At 43.3% G+C, this 24087-nt stretch overlaps 2 protein-coding genes across 3 annotated transcripts; one reads left to right on the forward strand and one right to left on the reverse strand.

The window, feature by feature from the left end:
- Nucleotides 1-241: 241 nt before the first annotated feature.
- On the forward strand, nt 242-17270 carry spata6 (spermatogenesis associated 6). Of its 2 annotated transcripts, XM_063201693.1 has the most exons (14): nt 284-331; nt 2276-2338; nt 2756-2893; nt 3486-3534; nt 3629-3670; nt 4416-4540; nt 4811-4906; nt 7894-8172; nt 9842-9950; nt 10212-10252; nt 10816-10991; nt 14418-14529; nt 16105-16193; nt 16852-17270. In XM_063201693.1, exons 1-14 carry the CDS (start codon nt 284-286, stop codon nt 16997-16999), a joined length of 1515 nt encoding a protein of 504 aa, XP_063057763.1. In that variant the 3' UTR covers nt 17000-17270. The 2 variants fall into 2 exon arrangements, with proteins under 2 accessions (XP_063057764.1, XP_063057763.1); XM_063201694.1 differs by lacking the exon at nt 2276-2338 and having other exon boundaries at nt 242-331.
- dnttip2 (deoxynucleotidyltransferase, terminal, interacting protein 2) lies at nt 17203-24054 on the reverse strand. Its single transcript, XM_063201692.1, has 7 exons — nt 23972-24054; nt 19866-22369; nt 19577-19715; nt 19343-19438; nt 18401-18565; nt 17873-17982; nt 17203-17540 (listed from the first exon to the last, which is right to left on the reverse strand). Exons 1-7 carry the CDS (start codon nt 24047-24049, stop codon nt 17447-17449), a joined length of 3186 nt encoding a protein of 1061 aa, XP_063057762.1. The 5' UTR covers nt 24050-24054; the 3' UTR covers nt 17203-17446.
- Nucleotides 24055-24087: the final 33 nt, after the last annotated feature.

The raw sequence follows: 24087 nt of genomic DNA on the forward strand, positions 1-24087 counted from the left end.
TAGCCTATAGTTTTTTTGCCTAACATAGACTGTTCACTATAGATAGGCTACACACATTACATGCCAATAACAACATGTATGCATCTATCTGCCAGAGACCATGGGCGTTTTAATAGAAATGTCTAAAAATGGGGAATTGCCTCTGCATGCATCCTGCTGCTGCCACACATTGGTGTCAGTCACATGGTATGGGCCCGTCAGCGTCTCCTGCAGCTATGGCAACAAAGTTTCAAACGTGGGTGGAGAAAGTAACTTCCTAAACTCGTAAACATTCGGCATCAGGATGCAGCGGAGAAGATTAAAATGTACAGTGGAGCTCCAGATTCAAGCCGTAAGTTGGAAGCTTCGTGCTTTTCTTACTTCATGGACGCACAGCAGTGAACTGTATGAGAATGGGGTTCCAAAATCAACTGCTTACATTAATGTTTAGTTGTTAGCAGAGATTTTAACGAGAGGCGGATGTAGAGCTGGGCTAATGTGTTCAGCTGCAAATGTAACCTTTATCCCCGGTTCTGTTCATGTTGTTTACGTCCCGTCTGTGTACATTTGGCCTCGATGTATTCTGTATCAATTTTGTGGATGCACACTGTGATATCCAACTTAAAATATAACTGGCCCACCAAATCTCAGTAAAAGAAAGTTTGTCTCTAGCCCTCTTGCTAATTAGCTTTGAGCAGTACCTGATGCATTACGTCTATTCGTCTGACTCTGACTAAGCTCGAACAAAAGTGTCTGTGTTTCTATTATTAACCTTAGCTGACAGTCAGCGTGTTTAAATGGGCTGCCTGTCTTGAATGAAGAAGTTTCGCTGCCAAGCAGCGTTCGAAAAGCTACCTGCAAGTGGGTTGCTGTCTGCTGCCACTGAGCATGCGCATTGATTGCCTTACAGCAGGGTTCCCCAACCTTTTTAGCACCAGGGACCGGTTTGAGTCCCATTTTTTTTTCGCGGACCGGTAGTCACGCGTTATAATAATAATAATAATAATAATAATAATAATAATAATTACAAGGATAATAATAATAACTATTATTATTATCACACTATTATTGTTATTATTATTATTATTATTATTATTAGTTATCATTGTTATTATTAATAGGCCTAATAATAATAGCATCAATAGTATCAATAGGGTTTAAAAATAAGGCCCCCTTTTCCTTCACTCCATTCAAAATGTGTAACAGCCTACATCTAAACATAACATTTAGTATTTGACTATTAAACTGACAATTACACCACTAATTTGTGGAGCCATTCTTGGTCATAGGGCTAGTGGTGCAAGGAAGATCACCCAAAACTAGGTTAGGCCTACTACATACTACTACTATTTTTCACCATGCGAGAATAGGCCCTCTGCGTTCTCTGCTCTGGCCAAGTTCATTTTCATTGAGGAGGACATTTTTGCGCAGTGAAATTCAGGGCTATTTATGACTGGGTTATAGGTCTCCTGGTTAAGTGGCGCTTCTATTAATTCAAGGTCAACCGTTTCCAACAACAAGCAGTCGTCATTGTTTTTTCGAACAACACGAGGGATAGTTGGAAGCTGGAGTTTGATACCGCTGACGTTTGCCACTAGCAGCTCGTGCCCTCGCGTCGCGTTTGTGTGGACTGCTGCATAACCAGCGTTTGAGTCTACCGCGGTCCGAGTGCCTTTATGTGCAATAATAAAGGCAAAAGGTTGCATGTCATCGCTTGATTTTCTGCTAACGCTGACTTTCAGGAGCTCCTGAAACAAGTGTTGGTCGTTATTAGTTGCAACCACAAGACATGTCTCGCAACGCAATCACGTTCGTAACACAGCGTTGTCACGAAACTGAAACAGCAACAAATGATAGAAGTGGATTTCTAAAATAGCTCCCAAAAGTTTGCTTCGCAACGTTCAAAAGCCTTAAAAAGAAAGAGCCGGAGAAGACAGCCAACCCTCGAAAACGGCCACCATCCACTTTGCATTGAAATGTAAAGTGGGCGCGGCCTCGCAGCATGCGTCTGGCGCATTTGACATTCAACTAGTGATGGACGGCACAAAGAAAAGTTTGCTTGTTATTGAAAATTAAAATAGCCTACTTGTGCTACGTCTAGGCTAATGCACATATTAATATGGCGATACTAGAAGTTATATTTGAGATAAGTTCAGCACTGCAGCTCATAACAAAGGTATGTCTTCTGTTTTTTTTCTTTTTTTAAAATTAAACTTATGTCGTGCGGCCCGGTATCAAATAGTCCACGGACCGGCACCGGTCCGCGACCCGGTGGTTGGGGACCGCTGCCTTACAGGGACGTCAAACTCAGGCCTGGGGGCCAAATTTGGAAATTTGGCAGGAATATGTTAGGGCCCAGGTCAGTATACATAATATGTGAAGGCACATTTTAACTATAATGGGAATATATTGTTGGTGTTTACTGACTTAGATTTAGGCATGATTCCACTGCGGATAAAGTTAGGGAAAGGTTTTGGTAAGTCCATCTCTACTATTATGGGTAGCATGGTTAGAGCGAGGTAATTAAATTGTGGTTTGGAGGTATTATCCAGATATTGTTGGTGTTCACTGACTTTGGTTTAGGCATAATTCCAATGAGGCTGTGGGACCATTGGCCGTGGGAACATAACTTACACTTACCAGCTTTCAGGCTTTAGGCTAGCTGACGTTGTTGACATTTCACAGCCAATTTCAGCTAAATTGTTTGTAATAAAGTATGTGCTGACATGTCCTCTCACAGCACTGTCATCTTATCTGTTGCTTTTATTTTCCCTAGATCACATGTCCTGGGGTGTTGTTGCCCTCTCAGGAGGAAATTTACCTCAGTGTCCGCATCTTGGACCAGTTCCAGAAGACACATTGCGTGCCTGCCGCATTCCCTCTGTTGTTCCACACCAAAATGGTGTTTACAAAGGTACAGTAGCCTATGTCGTCCTCAATTTATCTTGAATGTGGACATTCTTATTTCAAACAAAGCTATAAAGACTCACAATTTGTATTCTTTGGCATAGTTCTGTTGTTTTAGTTGTTTTATTTCACAGATTCATTAGTTGCATGTGTTATGATAAGTAAAATTAGTTAAGCTGAGATTTTTGCTTTGAATCAACCTACCCCACACAGTGGCTCATCTTACCCCATGCCTGGAGTAAAATGAGCCACTTCACCATTTTTTCCAAGGGAATATTATTTTAACCGTGAAAGCTTATCAGTAAGCTAATAGTAACGGGACACTTTGAAATTTGGTATGATGTGAAGATTTGAAAATACCGTACGAAGATTTAAAAACTGTGACGAAAAAATGTAAAAAGTGGCTCAACTTACCCTGGTCTCCCCATACCAAAAATTGCTTCTGTCAAACACTGTAGGCCTATTATATTATAACTTGGCCTCAGCTAGCAATGTAGAGAGAACAACACATTGTGTATCAAGATAACCCTTCATCTTCTGCGTGAACCCAGTTACAGTATCCCATGTAACCATGTAATGTCTTTCTACTCCCTCACTAGTCTTTCTCACACATGGTTGATCCCAGTGATGTTGCTGACCTCCTAGAGAGTAAGTTCACCTAATCACTCAGCTGTTACAGTTCGCTGTCAATATCAATTTCGCTTTGTTTTGAAAAACTCAAGCGTGTCTCTCCTTTTTGTAGGTGATTCAACGCTTTTTGAGCTAATTCAGCTCATACCAGCAGGTGATCCAATCTTTTATCAGTAACACTTGATGTGACATTGTCATAACTATGACATAAAATACTTGCCCTGAACGTTAATGAGTGTCAATGATTGCTGTCATAAATTGTTTTGTAGAACAGCTTTTTTCCCCTCATTTTTTCACAGTGCTGTCATACTATAAATTATCTCACTTTTTACTTTCAACTTCACATTGTTTGGGATGTCTTTGATATGGCACCTTGCCTTTTACCAACATGACAAAGGCATGGGCAACATGTCAAGTTGTCATAACAAAGACATCCCAAACAATGTCAGGTTGACAGTAAAAAAAAGTGACATAACTAAACGCATGACACTTGGATGACATCAGTGAATGCTGAATGCTCATGGCAAGTGTTATGTCATAGTTATGACGATGTCATGTCAGTCTTAAGTAAAGTGGGCTCTCAAGTAAAGTGTTACCCCTCTATCTCTTATTCAATATAGATCTGCATGTATGTAGTGTCTAGACCTTAACTTTTTTGTGCCATCAAGTCAAGTCAAGTAGGTTTTATTGTCAATTTCTTTACATGCACTGGTCATACAAAAAATTTGAAGTGAACATGAATGGAATACTCTGCATCTGTTCTCGCATAGAATGTTGATGTGAACATGAAGTGAACATGAATGGAATACTCTGCATCTGTTCTCGCATAGAATGTTGATGTGAAACTTTTAGTTTGGTGTTTGGCGATGTGACTGTGATGGTGTTTGACTGCACTGCAGAGGGGGAGATCTTGGCTACCCTTGAAGAAAACAGCCGCGCCTTCCTCTACCCAGGGCCGCGCGAGCTTCCCGCGGCTCCCTGCGCACAGAGAGAGCTTCTGATGAAGAAATCCATCACCTTCCCTGTGGGTCCCTGCCTTCCCCTGCCTTTTGTCAGGCCTGCTCATATCTACACTTTATCTTCTATGAAAGAAACCCTTACCTTGTTTTGTTGAGTTGTTTTTCCTGAAGGACCTGGACTGATTTGCCAAATTGATCCACTTGACATGTTATCTTCTCTTTTCCTGCCGAAAAATTGTTTATTTGATTTTTTTTTTATCTTCTTTTTTTTGTTGGTTGGTTTATGCCTTGGTTTTGTTTTGCTGAATGTTTCCGTTACCGTGTGTTTTCCACAGGGAATCTCCCCCAAGATAGAGTTCTCCACCATCACCACCATTGAGGAGTGTGGGGTGAGAGGGAGCAGGAGGAAGACTCCCTCTGGATCCCCGCTGGTGAGTCTGACATCCTTTTTGTCCACCCTATCAGTCTCTTGTATTGTCCATCCTTTTGCAACAAGTGTTGTCAATAACAACAAAAACATGATAACTAGACTGGACCAAGGATTGAATTCACTGACCCAATGCTCCACTGGGCATTGTTTAGGAAAAGCAGGACATACTAGAAAGGACCACAAACTGTTCCTGAGTCCTATTCATTTCCCTTCTTTCTTCTTTTGCAAAAAGGGAGAGAAAGGAGTTATGCACAACACAAAATCATAAATAACCATTTTACATGACTGAAAAACGAATAACACAAACAGTCCTATTCATTTGCATGGAGGCCTATGTTTTGGGAACTTTTACAAAATGGTGTACTCATGCTGTGCTCTTTGATTTGATTGGTTCCTGTATCATGCATGCATATGAGCAATGCATATCACACCAATGCAAAACAGAACACATTTTATTGTCTGCACTAGGGCTGTTAATACTCCCACTAAACATTGCTGTAGAATTGTACTGGAACACTTAGAAATAAACAAAATAAACGGTAGCTATTTTCACACACATGTAGTCACACGTGTGTGAAAATAGCTACCGTTTACAGTGATTTTGGTCATCTCTCATGGGATGTAGAGTAAAAAGAATGAAAGCGCTGGCATGCTGATAACACAGCCGTCTTTGTCAAAGTGACCATGGGGAAGCACAGATTTGCTGCTTGTCTTTTACAGAATAGATCTGTCAGTCAATGTAATCACCCTCTACATTGTGGTTCCTTATATGACATGGCCGTCCCGATGGTTTTATGCACGTGATTCAGAAGGCAATTCTACAGCATTAGATTATCTCATGATATGTGGCATTGCCAGTTCACTTTCCTTGTTGTTTGTCCTCTGCAGGAAAAAAAGCCATCTGTGTACGCAAGGGAGTCTCATTGTCTTTTTGTCAGATGTCCCTCTAATTCGGCTGACATTTTGAACATCTAAGATCTGTTCAATCGCCCCCTTTTTAGCTTTCAAGCAAAATAGTTCTGACTTGGAGAACGGATCAGACAAATTGTTCTGTGAACGCTGCGCTCGGTTTTGTGGAAATAATTTCCTTGTCTGGCGGCTTAGTCGGTCCTGAAGGGGACATGACGTGCGGCATGACAGGCTGGGGAAGTTAAAAGCCTGGGGAAACGGGCCTGAAATGGCCAGTGATATTGCTCTAAACTGTAGGCTCGTTCATTGTGGCAAAATGGAGATGTATTGTCTCACACCTGTGTTGCCAAAGCCATTTGCTCTAATGGAGGTTGTTGGCAAAGCTGGCTGTTGTCGTGACAGAGAGATAGTTTGAGGAGACCTGAATCTCCAGAGAGATTTCATAGTAGATGCTAGCAGACATGAGCGGTCATGTCAGACCATCAAACGTTTAAGTGAAGCCCAAATGGAACCCTGTTAACTAGGCCAGCAGCCATTTTGAATACCTCTGTGGTACATTCATATGAGAGAATTTTGTATGTTGGTTATTTGCCTTGTGAACATCTTTATTTACTAACCATAGGCCTACTCAAACAAGTAAATGTTTACATGGCAACATGCAAATTTATGTGACAGTCCTTGGCATGTTCAAATTCTGTAAAACCTCCTATCAAACCATTCTTATGCCAGCGATGCTTCTTCACTTTGCGAGACAGTGAAAAGGAAACACATTACAAATAACTTTGTTTGCTTTGAATTGTGAGAGCGTCCACTTTTTCCTAAGATGGCACCCACTGAGTCCATTTCATCACCTCTATTGAGTTTCAGGTTTGGGATGTCTCGCCTGCCTCTCGCCACTGTCATTCTGATTTTGTCAATGTTCGTGTGCTCGTCGTCGGCCCCTCTTTGTAAAAAGTCTTCTGGTTTCTTGACTTGACACGACGACGAGCTTTGTGTGTGTGAACGGGGCCCGCCTCGCCTCGGCGTGATTTGCATGCGGCAGGGCGGCCCGCGTTTCTGGTTTAATAAGCTACTTGTAGCGCGGGGCTTTGTTGTCTCAAGGACACCACGCTTTATCACCAGTCACCAACACCAGCAGACCTACTAATCACATCCGACAAGCGCGACTCATGCTTGGAAATGGCTCCTTTGTGTTACCACGAAAAGAGAAAGGAGAGAGAGAGAGAGAGAGAGAGAGAGAGAGAGAGAGAGAGAGAGAGAGAGAGAGAGAGAGAGAGAGAGGCAGAGAGGGGTGAAGGGAGGAGGAAGAGAGGATGGAGTGGAAGAATAAAAGGAGAAGGGATATAAAAGAGGAAGCCCTCCTTAGTTTAATTTCATTGAAACTATTCCCTTCAAATAACATTCACCGATCAGGATTTATCTGTTCCACTCTTCAAAATGAGTTAATATGCCAGGCTGTTGCAATTAGCATTTAAATGATCTTTGTTTTTTACATCCGTATAATGGCATTACCGTATTAGTCGGAAAACCGGCCATCAAATGCAATTAACATTTTTTAAAACTTATTTATCCCGGCATCGCCCCCAGGAGCTCCGTTATTGCCACGCGCAATCATGTTAGCACATATTAGAATTATTGAAGTCGTTTTGCTGCCTTGAACATTGAGCCCCCTTGTTCTCCTGCTGGGTTTTCAGCGTGTGTTTGAGTGTAGATTTGTTTATTTCTTTCATGTTTCTCTTGTTTGATATTTATTTTTTGTTGTGTGTGTGTGTGTGTGTGTGTAATTATTTTGTTTATGTTTGTTTTTACATTTTTAAGAGAATGTGACAGACAGTAGTTGTATTGTTTTATTTGATGTGATATATGTAGACTTTATAGATATGACTGCAATGTAAGAAGTATACTTTGATATTACACATCAAAATGTGATGCAATGCAAAATCCAAGCAGTTCTGTAGAGGAGCAGGAGTGGGCTTGGACACGGACCAAAACAACTGTGCTGAAGTGCAATATTTTGAGCTCCAGCTTGTCATTCCGTGTATTTTTATCTTATTTTATTTTTTATTATTTCTTTTTCAGAAGTCTGGCAAGTCCCCCATTAAATCTGTTGGCGTGCGCACAAGCCCTGGCGCTGCGGGGAAGAGCTACGCAGGCAGCAGTGGCAGCAGCGGCAGCAGCAGCGCGGTGGCATCCAGCGGCTATGACAGACCCACGGTGGCCTCGTTGACCCGCGCGCCATCGCCCTACACCCAGCGGAAGATGTGCCAGCTGTCGGAGGATGCCAGGCAGCGTCTGTGCCACCTCCAGCTGGGGCCGCACGCCTTCAGGAAGGAGACGCGCAGACAGCCCCCTTTCGTGGTGAGTCAGCCGGAACCACAGGTGGCTGACTTTCAGCTCACAGTAATCTTCGTTTATTCCCTTCCACCTACCAGGCTTTTTTTTTCTTCACAGTGCTCGAGTTAGGTGTTACTTGTTTGTGCACGTGTCTGTCAACTTGAACGAAGCAGTCCTAACTTTGAATCAGATTATTGTATTTCAAAAGGCATTTCAAAAGAGAAAACCCAAGTATTTACCACCTGAGTGGTTAGCTTTAAGAGCATTATTTGCTTTTCATGTTAGGTTTTTTTTCGTCCACGTTTTTTGGGATTATGTGTTTATTAAGATGTTATTTCTACTCCAAAGTACCCCTCGCCTGGTGAGAAACGAATGCGGATCACCCCCCCGTCGAGCCTCTTAGTTGCTTTTTAAAGTCAATGGTCTTGTTTCTGTCAGAGTGTTCAATAAAATAACATCAAGTCCTGCCGTGTAAATATCAAAGCTGTCATGTCATGAAAGGCAAGACGTTGGGGCTCTGCCTGTGGTATCGCCCTGGCATTTCCTCCTGTGTTCGCCCTTTCAGAAACATGAAGCGTGTTGCTTGCTTCTTTCTTTTTTTGTAAACCCCCCCTCCTTTCCAAGTAAATCCTCGGGCTACAATTAACCTGGGTGATTAAGAGTCAAACCATGATTAACAAATAGTCTCCCACTGAGGAGTATTATCTCACTGAATGCATTATCAGTGTTTGTTGAAAGGCAGGCGGTGGCCACAGCACACACTCCATGCGGAAGCAAATAGCTAGTTTCATTAGCAAAAGTGTGTTAATATTGCTTTGTAATTGAAGTGTGGAATTGCGTTTAATTGGAATTGGGGGAAAGTCTGACCGACTCACCTGTGTGGGATTTTTTTTTTTGACTGCAAGCAGCCATAGATGTGGCCAAAATGTCCTGTTTGGAGTAAAAGCACTCTCTGGAAGTAATTAACACGGGGCAAGGAGGGGGAGAGTAGAACTTGACTGCACAATTGAAAAGAAGGAAAATGACTGCTCTACTTGTCAGCAAACAAGGAAAGGAGTGGTTTAACCTTTGTAGAGAGGCTAATCTTAATTATATACATATGTATGTTTAAATGTACAGTGGAAACTGGAAGTTTCCATACACTGTATGTAAAGCCACACAATCTTTTTATTGGTAATTTTTTTACATTAAATTTTAATTAGATTTAAATACATGTCAACTGTTGTTAAAAGTTTTTAGAGAGATACAGTATCTGAAAGTTTTGATCCAATCCATAACGTTTTAACCCAGTAAGACATGGTGACGTCCCTGTTAAATTAGTTGCTACCAGAATGGCAATGACCAAGTCGTAACGTATTACTTTAAGTCCCTGTGCACTACCATAGTGGTGCAGTACAATGGTAGATACGTTTTCTTCAGTGACTAATTCAGCATTGCACTGGTGGAATGAAGTGCATTAAGGGACTACAGACATCGTATTAAATGTTCTCTCATTGTGTCATTATTCTGGGATTTTGAACAAATTTTTGCATTCAAGATTTATTTTTGATAATCCTCAATCATCTAAAACGGGACAGGTTTCATCTGATTTAGTGACATAGAATGATAAAAAAAGGATTGTGTGTCTTTACATACAGTGCATGTAATAACTGTACTAGGTGTCTATGAGGCTAATTGGTTGGTATGTTTGAAGGTTCCCCACACCCCGAGCACCTCCATGCTGGAGACATCGTTCAGCTCCCCTTCGCTGTCCTTGAGCGACTGGAGGTCGGCCCTCAGCAGGTCCTCCCACTCCGCTCCAGGTAGGCCGCTAGGCTGGCACCACATCTCACATCATGTAGTGCTAACACTCAGGAAAATGGAGAAAATTGTGCTCAATTGTTAGTATAGCACTGACGCTTATGTTGATGACGTAACATTACATGTTTATGTTGTTGACATTACAAATGTCTGCCAGCACACATCACCATAATATAAATGCTATAAGAGCCAGACTATAGTGAATGATGAGGTACTGTATATGTCTACTCTGTGTTCTGTTATAATCCTTTTTTTATCCTCAGATGCTTCACACCTCTCCTGTAGAAAGTCTTCTTCAGCCAGAGTATGTCACTTTGATGCACACATAAACCACAACAAATATTATTACATAATTAAATTACAGTATTAACATATCCCCATCAATTTTATTATTACACACGTTTACACACTTGACTTCACACTTAACTTTACCCGATGTGCCAACGATTGTGGCAGTAAGTCATATGCCTCTTTTCCACTGCCAGTTTTCTGGTAGGCCTACAGCTCGACACAGCGCGACTTGGCCACCACGTTTTGCTTTTCGAATAGGAATGGCACAGCTCAGTCGGAAAGCAAAAAATGTCGGGCGAGTCACACTGTGTCAAGCTGTAGGCCTACCAGAAAGCCAGCAGTGGAAAAGAGGCATTAGTAGCTCTGTGCCTTTATCTTTGTATTCATCTCTGTTTTGTTTTTTAATTTCTTTTTTTACAATTTGCCATGCAATGAACATTATCATTTGTGTAGTTGTGTATGCTGCTTGACACCATCATTTCCAACTTAAATTTCCAATTAACAAAGTTGCTCTACTCTACAGTCACAATGAAACTATCAAGTGACTAACTGTCTTGTGTGTATCCCCTCTCACAGGTGTGTCCCCACAAAGCCAGCCCTCCTTCCCCGGCCAGGAACACCACCCGGAGCTGTGGCAGCAGCAGTCCCATCCACAGAGGGGGGCCAGTGGCAGCCCACTCCACCCCGCTGCCCAGCCACTCCCTCCAGGCCACCCAGAGCCCTGTGCTCAGCCGCTCCTCACTCAGAGAGAGGTAAGGGGCCCGGCACATGATGGCTGAAAACGCTCAACTATATACTGTAGTAGCAACACCATTGCTAAGACATTAACAGGCTGTAAAGGCCACCATACATCAGTTCTGTCGCCATTGGGCAGCCATGTTAGATCCGACGATTTCAGTTGCCCCCACACACTGGCCACACATTTAGCATATTAACAAATTAGCAGGTAGATTCAACATTGGATTCGAATGAATGGCTCAGACAGAAATATAGCTCAGTCGTAATCAACGGTCGACATTGTCAGTGGTGTGCAGGGTTGTATTTAAAAGAATGAAATTGAATGTTGGTAGAGCAGTGCTCGGCACTTGGGAACCGATATACTGTGGCTTTACCAGATTAGAGGTTATGCGTACAAGGGTTAATAGGAATATCGGACTATGTGATGCAGATGAGGCAAAGCCAAGAGTTCATTCAGTTTGCACACTGCTGTCTACAGGGTCAAAAGATCTCAGGCCTGCTGCCTGAAATAAAGTGTGGGTTATGAGGCTGTAGTTGGTCTCACAAAGACACTGAATTATGTACTGCCTTCTGTCCTGTGCCATTTGAACACAGTAGATTGAATCACTATCAGCCACAATATTTGCACATCCTTGATTAATTAGAAATCTGTACCATGTATCATAGTAATGATACAATATTATTTAGCACAATAACTTTATATGAGTAGGTAGTAATTTTTTTTTTAATACATTGCACATATCTACTTTAAAACGTTTTAAAAGTTTTCAATGGGTCCTGGAATAAATGACCATTTGCAAGCAAGTTGTTTATTTATTGAGGTCTTCGGGTTCTTAGTTGATAGATCATGCCTGAAGATTATATGACAATTGTTATCTACAGTTTTTCCCCAAAGAAAAATATCCAAGCTCCGAAAACATTTAATCTCAGCAAACAAACCACAGACTGACGCAATTCGAAAAGTCCTGTTTTATTATTGGAGCAAATGTTCATGTGTTTATTTTTTGTTTTGTTTTTTGCTGCCATACGTGGCCTCTACAAAAGGCTTTAGCTCGGATTTGTTTTTAGCTCCATGGTATTTGTTTACCTCTCAAAAGTCATTATTGATCATAGCGATTGATCCCCTCCCATCCGACGGGCCCCATCGTAATCCCAGCCTTTTGCTATGTGATGTGTTCCTTGTCCACAGCAGAGATGGGCAGCGTGGATTAATATCGGCCGCGAAGGCTGTAGCTCAGCTTTTAATGGCCCCGGCTAAAGGAAATAGATTTCACATTTGGATCTAGTCCAGAATGTGTCATTTTTTGGGGGCGAGATTGAACGAAGCTCTTCATATTTGCATCCATCGACAGCCCAGCCAGCCCGACTCGAGCGAAGGCGAATGTGGAGAGGAGACCCGTACAGATTTTCCCGTCAGGCGCAAAAAGGGGGGTAAAAAAAATGCCATTTATGTGCTATTGACAAAATATGGATCCCGGGAGAGAGCGGAGCCGGTCCAGATGAAACAAGGCACTGTCCTCCAAACGCTTCGGGTGATTAGCGCTGACACTGGAGATTAATTTACTTGCCCCCCCCCTTTTTTTCAAATTACAGGATCTGATGTCTTGTCATGTTTGTTCATTACTTTAAAAAAAAAAAAAAAAAAAAAGGACACAGAGGGAAAATCCCAGGGAAAACAGAGATGTGTGTGTGTTGGAGGGGGAAGGAGGGACAATATTGATTATGTTCCTGCAAGATTGAATGGGTTTGACCCTGAAACACAATTTAATAAATTCTGAGAGACCTCTGTCATTGATCTGAGCAGCTGCGAGCCCAAACTGACAAACGTTTGTTTATTTGTCCACGCACCTTGACTTTTTCCCCCAACACATCTCTCCCTCTTCCTGTCTCTCCCTCTATCTCTCCTTCTCTTCCTCTCTCTTTCTCTCTCTCTCTCTTTCTGTCTCTCTCTCTCTCTCTCTGTCTGTCTTTCAAGCACGGGAATGAACATTGAAATCAATAAACAATTTTAAACTGTGAGGTAAATAGTGGGAAATATAAGGGGTGCCCTCCTGCCGATTGAAAGCATGACAGCAGTCAGGGGCCAGGAGATTAGAGGGGGCGCCGCCGTAGATTCGGACAATCAGGAGGGAGGCACGTTCAGGAGGGGTTGGGGGGGGGGGGGGGGGGAGGGGGGCAGTGTCTGTCTGACAGGAGCCCAGAGCTAAAGGGCTCCGCGTCGTGCACATCTCGTCTCGTCTCCGCCAGACCAGGAGGGAGGGAGTCCACTGACTCATGATCGTGTCGCCTGGTCCTGGCCCGACTTATCATCTCACACACCTCCGATGATGATGCTCTTCTTCTTGTCCTGTCTTGCACTTTAATGTCTGTCTTGTCTGTCTATGTTTATGTGTCCATGGGATGGTGAGAAACATAATTTCAAGTTCTATTGTGTGATCAGCGCCTGTGAAGAAATTGAGAGTAAAGTTGACTTTGACGCTGACACCATGTGTGCAGACAGACGAGCTCTGGTGCACAAAAGATTTCTATAAAGTTGACATTTATTTTTATCATTATTGTTTTATTTTTAGTTGTTTTTTTTCCAACTGCAAATTGGTAATATCTCGTGCTGAAGTAAGGAAAGATGATGGGTTTAAAATAATCATACATGGTCTCTTTATATCACTGAGCATCAGCAGCAACAGGCAGTAGTGGATAGTCTGGATTAGAGTTAGTGGAAGAGGATGAATGTGCTTACATACGTACATACATACATACATACATACATACATACATACATACATACATACATACATACATGAGGAATGTCCATGTATAAAACAAGCTTTTACAATACCGGTATGTACCACTTTCGGTCACCAGAGTGAGTGCAGCCCATGTCTTTCAGTTGTGTTATTGTTGGGCAAACAGCACAGAATAGTGGACAAAGTGGGAACTTAGTGAGCTTTTTTGTGCTGTCACACATCGTTCCATTCTTGATGACTAACTTTTTTTTTTGCTGAGTCCCTTGTCTTGCGTGGCTACCATTAATTAATTGATGTCAAGATCCTAACATTCAAATAGCTGCATTGTCTAACATGTTTCCATAATAAATAAAAAAAATTGATGGAGGACTATGGGTATGTTTTATGAGTGTGAGTCGTTTGAGAAATGAAAGTCCTGTGTTTCTATGTATTGCAATTGGAATGAAGGTTTTTTGCTAAATTGCCTTTTTGGCCAAAGGCACTCTGCATCTTCTACCGGAAGGAAGTAGCTCAAGTCAAAAACGGGTGTGGAGTAGGTGAATAGGATGCCGGTCAGGAGGATGGAGTTGGTCTTCCCTTCCACTACCTGAATGTGCAGTACACATCTTTGAGCTGTTTTTATGGGATGCAGATGAGTTTGCTTGCCAATACGTGACGTGTTTAGTCTAATTGTGATGCACGCTTAATCTTCCACAGATTCCAGAGCGACCCCTCGAGCCCTTGTCGCTGGGAGGAGATCCACAGACGAGTGGAGAGGCTTCTGAGAAACCGTAGCACAGGCATGGGAGCCCGCTGCCAACTCACCTTTGTGAGTACCGGTACCTCCCTTTCCTTTCTCCTCTCCTCTCCTCTCCCCTCCCCTCCTCTCCTATCCTATCCTCTGCCATCCTCTCCTCTCCCCTCCCCTCCTCTCCTCTCCTCTGCAATCCTCTCCTCTCCTCTCACTTGCACCTAAGGCAGAGCAGGGTAATGTGTCACACACACATTAATCAATAACCCAGGCTGTGCACCTCACCTCACCTCAGGTAAACTTTTTTTAAGGCGCTTTGAGAAGTTAATTTTCATAAAGACATACGGGTGCTTGAGGATCTGCAGCAGCAAGCCAAGTCATTGGGATCTGAATAGAGTGTAAAGGCTGTGTGTGTGTGTGTGTGTGTGTGTGTGTGTGTGTGTGTGTGTGTGTGTGTGTGTGTGTGTGTGTGTGTGTGTGTGTGTGTGTGTGTGTGTGTGTGTGTGTGTGTGTGTGTGTGTGAGATGTATTAATGGGCCATGTGCCTGGGTGTCTCTTGTCTTCTCATTTTAAATCATCTGCCAGTAGGGATTGAGAGCTGGCAGGTGTAATGGCCATAAAAAGATGCGCCATCACCTTAGATGCTCTGCATCTCTGGTAAGACACACCCCATCCCAGATATGGCAAAAACCTCATATTCATTTTACTAAAGCTACAGCTGGGCCAGGGGAGGTGGCTGAGACCTACAGCCTAGTGTCACCACCTGTCCTGGTTTTACTTGATTGTTTCAGTTTTTAATGCTCTGTCTCAGGGAACATACATGTGCATACAGTGCTTACCAAGGAAATTTTCGTCGTATTGCGTTAGGTTGTCAAAATGTTTTTTTTTTCACACAGAGGTGGCAACCCTTCACATGCAGCTGTACGTTTTTTTTTCAGGCCCATAGAAAATGGTATCTGGTTCCCGCACCTAATCTAGGAGAGGTTGATGATGTGCTCGTCAGTCAGAGCATACAGGAAGCAAGTTTTTTTTTGTTATTGAGCTGGCTGGCATATTGCTTTGAAAGAATATGGGTTCTTCATAGACAACCACTTTGGTTTTCAGCGTAATGGGTGCGGAAAGTGGCTCTAACAATCAGCTTTTGTGACAGCACATGGTTTTGGGTGGGGGCCTGAGCTCTGGGGTCCGTATCTCGAAAGCGTCTTTGCTAACGACGGTAGCAACGTCCTTCGTAAGAGCAACTCAACTCTCTCTCCACAGCGACGCTCACCACTAAATCCAAGGGAATGGTAAGACGGTCTTAAGACAGTTAGCAACGACAAGAATCGAGAAACGGACCCCTGGCGCAAAGCTTCAAACAAAACAAACAAAAACGAAAGAAGTGGTTTATAGTTTATGTTTTTGTTTTGTTTTGTAATGCGTTATGTGTTGTATGTTGCACTTGCAGCAGCTTTATAATTGTCCAAGACAAATTTCCTGCGGGACAAATAAAACTAAACCTTGATATTTTACCACTGCTTGCAAAGTTACTCCGTTTGATACACAGCTTTCATTTGGTACATAGCATGTTGTATTGTGCCAGTGTTTTTTTTTCGCTCAACATATTGTGTTTCTTTTCAGTGAGCTCATTTGTCACATTTCTGCCTTTGGCAGGACGGGGATGCAGAGACAGATGTTAATGCCAGAGCCGTTTCCGACCAAGGCACAGCGCTCTCCTGTGACAGACAGCCTCCTCCGGACAGGTTTGTTGACTTCCCCATTCGCTCTGCTCTCTTAGATCCCAACGTGGCCCCACCCGTCAAGAACAAATAAATAAACAATCACATTTACAACCGCATGCAAATAATACAGATCTTGTGTCTGTATTTGAAGTGTTTTGAAAGGATAAAGTGTGAGACTGCAGCAAAATATGCCTCACTTACCAAGGGCATTTGTGAGCCTTTAGTGCCCCCTATTGGCCAAATGTGGTTGAAGGGATTTGTTGGGATTTTTTTCCATTCTGGAGAGTGGGGAGTATACTACTGAAAGAAACATTCGCCAGTGATTTAAAAAAAATAAAATTGTTTGCCTGTTGTTCTGCTGCAGTCTTCACTCAGCTTTCCCTACTCTTTCATTTGCCAAGGCAGAAATAATTCCTGAAAATGTCAAGCTTTCAAAGTTGAATGGCTGTTTCTACTAGCAAATGTTGCATATTATTCTAAGCTTGAAGTGCATATTTTCACAAACATTTAACACATTAAGAGGTATTACACACTCACTTCATTCAAGGATTCCTTCAGCCATTGTAAAATAAGTCGAAAATTCCCCCAAAAATTAAACAAACCCTCAATTCACCATACCAATGTAGATAGATACTCGGGTGCTTAGATTGGTGTGTGTGTGTGCGTGTGTGTGTTTTAGCCAAGCAGATGAACCATCTGTACATTTGGACAATGGACATTACTGGAGCTCCAAAGCCGCAGCTTACACTGGGAAATCCCATAGGGTGGTCTTCGAGGAAAGCATGGGGAAAATCTACAAGAACCTCTACAGGAGCTGCCTTGAGTAGTGCATGAAGAGAGTTGGCCGACATGATTTCAGGACCAAGCTGCTGCTCCACACGCTGTCAGTGAGATTGTACATATTTGTATATTATATATCAAGTTACCTTTTTTTACGATTATGAATATGGCACATGCAATGTATTGTAAAATAATTTCTAACCCATCAGGATTCTTTGGGAGGGAAAAATCTAAATAATACAATCATGGGTTGTATTGTACTTGATTTATTATTTTTTCAGAAAGTTACAATTAAAGGTCTCATCTTTTTTTCAAGAACAGTCTGACTGCAGTTTTGAATGTTATGGATTATAAATCAAATGATAATACTGTATTTACATGTATTTCATACCACTTAAAAAATATTTTGTAAAATTTGTTTAAATTCATGTACTTAACTGACTTAATGACCACACAAATTTACAAATAAAAGTATCTTACAATGTTTTCTTTGACTACTTTGATTTGAATTTATTTTTCTTGTGTCTCTTGCCAGCAACTAAAGCAGCTCTCTCTGTCATGATCTCTTGATATTTCCTCTTGTTGTTGCTGTAAAAAGGGAAAAGAAAAAATACAACTTTTATTTTAAAAGGACATTCATATTCTTCCACATAATTTTTGTGACTGCCACTACACTTTATGAGTGCTGCTTGTCACACTAGCGAAAACTGATCATTCCACCCGAGTATATTTACACCAACGTCACCTTGGTAAAATGGTAATGAATTGTAGTTTTAGATGTAGACTTTATTTTTTTAATTAATAACAATAATAAGAATAAAGATAGCAATGCATCTGACTGGACTGAAGTATGACTACTTATAAGTTGCCCTGTATTTGTTCATGGATAAGAGTACACCTTCTTATGATAAGTTGCATACCTTCTGAACTCAGCATCTGCTAGTAGCTCCTCAACTATGGTCCTCTTCCTCTCCTTCTGGGGAATGCGGGAATGATAGAAGTCCAGCGGACTGTCAACCACTGTGCCAACCTACGGGAGTGGAAAAAAGAAAGACAAGTTTTTTTTTTTTTAAAGGCATACAGATAAATAAGCTGATGGAACATTTATTTCAATATTCAAATACGTCATGAAGTGGTCCGCACACTGGGCATTAGCTCCAAAAATGTAGATTTTATTTCATAATATAACCGGCAACAGTGGGATCTTCCTCAGGCCTATTCAATATTCAAATACGGACAAAATCTACCACTGCATGCAAACAAAGGTATTAGTTGTTGCATGCAATATAATAGAGTAGATGGGCCGCTCCAATTGTCACCCGTTAAAGTAAGAGTTCAAGTTCAAGAGTTTTTTATTGCCATTGTGAGAGAAAGGCAACGAAATTGCGTTTGGAGCTCACTGCACTCAGTGTCGGCATAACCCAAATTATTTGAAGAGTCAACCCCACCTGCACGTATTTGGCGAAGCCCTCCCTGTCGTCCTTCTTGTAGAAGCGCTTGGGGTCCATGGCAGAGCGCATCTTCAGCGCCTTCAGGTCGTTCTTCAACTCCTCGGTCATCTCTGGGGCCTTCATGTTGTACCAGCCGTCTCCAGTTGTCTTCTGCCGCTCCACCTGTCACCATAAATACACCCACATTGTTGTGTACTCCCCACATACAGTATTACACTGTACATTTCTGATTATGTCCTCTTTTGTAAGTCTCTTTGGACACTTCGGAGAAAAAACATCTGCTGTAATGTCATGTAAACCACACTTGTATAGTCATTTTTCTTCTTTGCTGGAGTCTCATCACAAAAGGTAAAGGAAAAATCAGTTTTGAACAGAGACAAGGAATAAAGTATTTGTGCACATGCAAAAACCCATTTACTGTGGATGCTGCATAGTGCAACATTGACCCTAGGGCTGGAAGCTGCATGATGCAACTTTCTTTCAGGCTCATAAAATCTCAGATTTTATTATTTAAATTGATGGTATGTTAGAGATGAAGTTCGGATGCAGGACAAGGGTCTTCACTTTTAAATGCAATTTAACTTCATGTCATTTCATGTTTTATATGTGCTTCAGAGGCTGAGCTATTTAAGTTTTTATGGGCTGACAGCACCTTTCCCCAAAAATGGCTTGGGCTTTTAACAGGCATCTTAAAGTTTAAGGCATGAATGGGTTAATCTACACCCACTCATTCACGACCAATTGACAAAACATTTAGAAGCAAGCAGTAAGGTCTCATGGTGCTAATTACAGTATGTCACAGTAAGGTTTCTCAAAAGAAAAGTATCTGCATGATCAGGAATGGTATGTTAAGCATGCTACAAAAATGTGAAATTTCATCAGCATTTTTCCAGGGGATGTGTTCTTGTGTTGCATATTGGAAATGCCTGTGACACCTACCCTCCGTTTCAGCTTCAAAGCATTCATGGATTCTTTATACGGCGCTATGCAGTCTTGTTTCTCTAGATCTGGTACGATGACACTTTTCTTCATCAGCTGAAAGAAACACACAGGACATTTAACACCCGGAGATGTTTCGAAAATGAAAGAATGAAACAATTCCATCTTTCAAACACACTTGTAAACAACACAAGTCATCAAGGCCATAAATCATTGAAAGTCAGATCAATTAACCTCATCTAGGTGCTTCTGCTCCTTCAGCTTCTTCAGGCCACTGGAGGCCTTATTTGATTTGCTGCCATCGAAATTGATGTATAAACCCCCGAGCTCCTTCACTTTCAGGCCGGGATCAATGCGGCAGGATAACTCATTCCTATGAGAGATTGTCACAGAGAGAACAAGTGGGAGGATTTAGAGGGGGGGAAAAAACCTTTGAATCTTTGAGGCATTCTACAAGTAAAAAACACAGTAGTTCATCACAACAAAAGAAAATCTATGTCACAGAGACAATGAAAGGACTTACGCAGCCTTGTTCCTCCTGGTTGAGAACAGCACTTCGGAATCTTCATCTTCGTCCTCATCCAGTTCTTCATCGACAAACTCTTCCTCATCCTCACCTTTACCCAGAACTTCTCCTTCATCCCCATCCTGCCCCTTCACCCTTTCAGCCCGTTCTTCAGAGTAGTACTGTTGAGAAGAGTGAACACCAGGCTGCGTGTCGATGACAAACAGGCCGTCGGTGGGGAGGGCTTTCCTCTTGATCTTTTCTGTGGGAGCTTCTTCCGAGTCGCTGACCTCTTCGCTGTCTCCCTCATTTTCAGAGGCCCGGAGTCCACCCTCAGCAAAGCTACATGCATCGCTGTCCTCATCTTCCTCATCACTGCTGTCAAGCAAGCTCACAACAGGAGCCTTCGGTAAAGCCCTGCTTCCCGTTGGTTGATCAGCATCTTGAGCAGAAAGCTCAGGGTCTATGGAGGAGGAGGAGGGGGCTTCCACTGGGTCTTCGCTGACCTCTGTGGGATCGCTGGCACATGTTTCCATTGGCTGGTCCTCATCATCTTGATGAGTATCCTCCTCAGATACAGTCTTTAGGCAGCTAGTGTCAGGCCCAGCCGACCCATCATCTGTGACCTCTTCTGTAGGCTCAGACTCGGGGGCACATACGGTAACTTTCACAGTCTGGCCTGGTTCTTCTGAGGCAACATGGGGTTCGGCAGTTTCTGCCACATCATCATCCAGCTGAGGTATACAATCAGATGGTTCAGAAATGGTCATCGTGACAGTCTCGTCAGTACCCAGATCTACAACAATATAAGGTTTCTCATGATCTTCACCAACTGTTTCTGTAGTGTCTGCTTCAGCTACTTCACCAACTGTTTCTGTAGTGTCTGCCTCAGCTACTTCATGTACTGTTACACTACCAGTACAAGGCGTCTCCAGAGTGGTAGTATCACCAGTGCTGGATTCAGGAATTTCAACAGGAACAGGAATTTCTTCCTGTCCCCCAGACACAGTGACACTGCCTTTGGAAGCATCCGTCTCGGAATCTCCATCTACAGCAGGAATCATCTCTGCTGCCTCCACTGTGTCAGGACTTTCGGAAACAGTCACTGTTGGGATTGGGCTGTCTGTGCGAGTCCCCTCCTGGAATTCAGGCTGTGCTGGGTCAACTACAGTGACACCCCTGATAGCAGCATCATCATCCTCCTTCGTCTCTTCTTCTTCCTCCTCCTCAATTAGAGTTTTGTCCTCCACAAGAGTTTTGTCTGCAAGGACAGAAGACTCCTCCTCTTCTCTGGTTACCACAACGGTCTTCTCAGACTCTTTCACCTCCATCTCTTCTGCCTCTGTGACTGCTGAGGGAGGAACGTTGTCGTCATCGCCTTCCGCCATTTCCTCATCCCCACCAGTCACTATGACCGTCTTTTCAGGCTCTTGCACTTCCATCTTTTCCTCCGTTTCTACAGCAGGAGCGTCTTCTCCCCCTTCCTCTGCTTCGCCATCCTCTCTGCTGGGTGTCAGCACCACCGTGACACCACTACGAAGCGACCTGGTGGCCCTGGAGACTGGCGCGGCGCGGTTACTGCCAGCTGATCCAGTGCGGCTGCTGCACGGGGTGCCCTTGCCTTGCACCGAGGACGCAGGGCTGCCCAGAGAACTGTAACCAGTGAAGTCAGACTCAGAGTCGGATGCGCCTCTGACGGCAGCATCTTTGACTTTCCGGCGACTGCTCCTCCGTGTGCTAAGCCCAGAGGCGTTGTCGTCCGTGGAAGGGGCAGGAGCCGCCGAGGAGACGGTGACGGTGGCAGTGGTTCTGCCTCTTCGTCCTGGCGTCTTCCTAGTGGCAGACGATGCGGAGGACACGTCTTCGCTGTCGTCCAGGTCTATGGGCACGGGCTCCACAGGCTGAGAAGGCTTCCTGCCACGGGTGCTTTTGCGCACCGTGGACTTGCGCAGGTCGTATGTGTCGTGCTCCGACAGGTCCGTGTCCTCGGTGTGGGAGGTCGCCTTCTTCTGGCTCCTGGTCAGAGCGCGTCTGCGCAGGGACGCCACCGAGCTGCACGACTCTGCCTCGGAGACCTGATCGTTACTTCCTGCCGCCTCCTCGGCTCCTTCGGGGTCCTTCTTCCTCGGGTTACGTGTGGATCTCCGGGAAGCTGTGCTGGGAGTGGCAGAGACGGCCGAGGCGCAGGACTCTGCTTCGGACAAGCCTTCTGTGCCGGCCTTGGGTTTCTTAGTGGATCCTGGCGGCCTACCTCTCCTCCTTGTGGGCTTGGTGCTGGGCGTTTGGACAGCTGACGGGGAAGCCGCCGAATAACAGGACTCCAAGTCTGATACGTCAGCATCGTGGATGTCCTCAGGCTGGTCTTCAACGCATGCTGTTGCTTCCTCCGTGGGTTTGTCTTCTTGGGCGCTAGCCGTGCTGGTCACATCCTCCTGGGCATCGCTTGCACTTTCTGCTGGGGGTGTGGCAGCCTCCACACGTACTGTTCCTCTCCTGGATCTTCTCGTCGATATGACCTCATCCTAAAAATGCATTATTAACATTATTAACAGAATGCTGTGCACATCGCATTGTACATACCCTGACTTCAATGATGGTGAACTGATTCCTCTCATTTACAAGTGTGTAGTAGATCCTAAATGCAATTGCTAACACAAACGCATTAAAGTCTCACTCATCACACAATTGCAAACTAAGGCAAACCTACTTCTCATTTTGATCACAATGCACTTCGGTTTATCCACAAATCAAAACATGTACAACTACAATAGACACTTTGTTCACAAATAAAAGCTACTGTATTATTTGGGCAACATTTTGGACCAAAGCTAACAACAGGCTGAGATCCCTGACTTCACTTCACGCACTTGGCGTTCTCTCACTAGGCTACACACACTGTTCTCTCTCTATTTTCCAATAATCTGATACGGGTATGCCACAATGCAGTTAGTTGGGTTGGGTCAATAGCAGACTGGTTATGGTACAGTGATGTTTGTGTTTCCCACTGTTTTTGATTTATAACATGGCCCAGGTGGAGGTGGAATTCATTAATTTCACATTATCATTTTATACGCTTTAGCCAATTCAGTAGAAGTGTGAAATTGCATTTTTTTTTCGGCTTACAGTAGCCTACATAGTACATACTACTGTGTGTTTGGACTAGATTAGTTTTAAGTATGGTTGGTGGACAAGTGGTAATGTGATTTTATGAACGTTGATTATAGAAGTGGTGAGAACAGATTGGAACAACTCCCTAAAACAAAACGGAATGTTTACTTGAATATTGTCATGTCTGCAAAACCTAGACAGATTACATGTAATGTGCGTTTCATGCAGGTAACCAGACATCTAGAGTGGCATTCGCACGAGATCAGTGTTATCTAGTAGGTTTCGTCCGGACCGTTTCACAGGTGGTAAAACTGGCGGCGAAGTTATCCGACATGGGGCGTTCGGACGGGACAAAATTCACCACCAGTTTTTACTTTATCCCAGGGACCCCCACTAAGTTAGTCAGACACCACAAGTAGACAGATACCACGATTGCTACTTAAAAAACGTATGGGACGGACGGTGCGAGTTGAATTATTGTTATTGGGACAGCCGTGTTTGTAAACGCCAAGTTGGTGTTTTTACGGCTGTGTGACAAACAATATGCCTATGGGTGATGTAAGAATAATAATGTTTACTTATTCATTTGCGTTTTACAGCATTATTGGTCGCTGCTTGTGGCGAAAGAAAAAATATGCTCTGACAGAATGCCGTTTGTGTGAATAAAGTGTAAGTAGAGCTAGAACTGTGTGGAGAGGGAGTGGACACTGATGTTCAAAGAAGTGAACATGTGGCACTGTAGTTGGCACTGCAGATAACAGCAATCTGCAGTGCCATGACAAACCAAACATTTACATGCGCTTATCTCATCTATATAAATGCCAACTGTATTCCCCACGTACTTCGGCTAAACTACCTAGTTCTACAGACCACGTTGACTTCTCGGCTAGCGGTGGATTGTTTGCGTGACGCTTCGAGGCATTACGATGTCACTTTTTGCAACCTTCACGCAATCCACTCGTCTGAAAATGTATTGCCTTCATCGTACGAACAAGAAATTAAATATAGGCACATACCGATGAGCTTGAAGGTTCATTTTGAACTGTTTTAGTAGGGGATTCCACCACGCGTACCCCTCTTCTGGTGGCTACCATCTTGAAACTGGTCACTACTTCCTGTTCACGCACGTGGT

This window comes from Engraulis encrasicolus, chromosome 6, assembly GCF_034702125.1.
Source record: "Engraulis encrasicolus isolate BLACKSEA-1 chromosome 6, IST_EnEncr_1.0, whole genome shotgun sequence".
In the NCBI taxonomy this organism is placed as follows: Eukaryota; Metazoa; Chordata; class Actinopteri; order Clupeiformes; family Engraulidae; genus Engraulis; species Engraulis encrasicolus.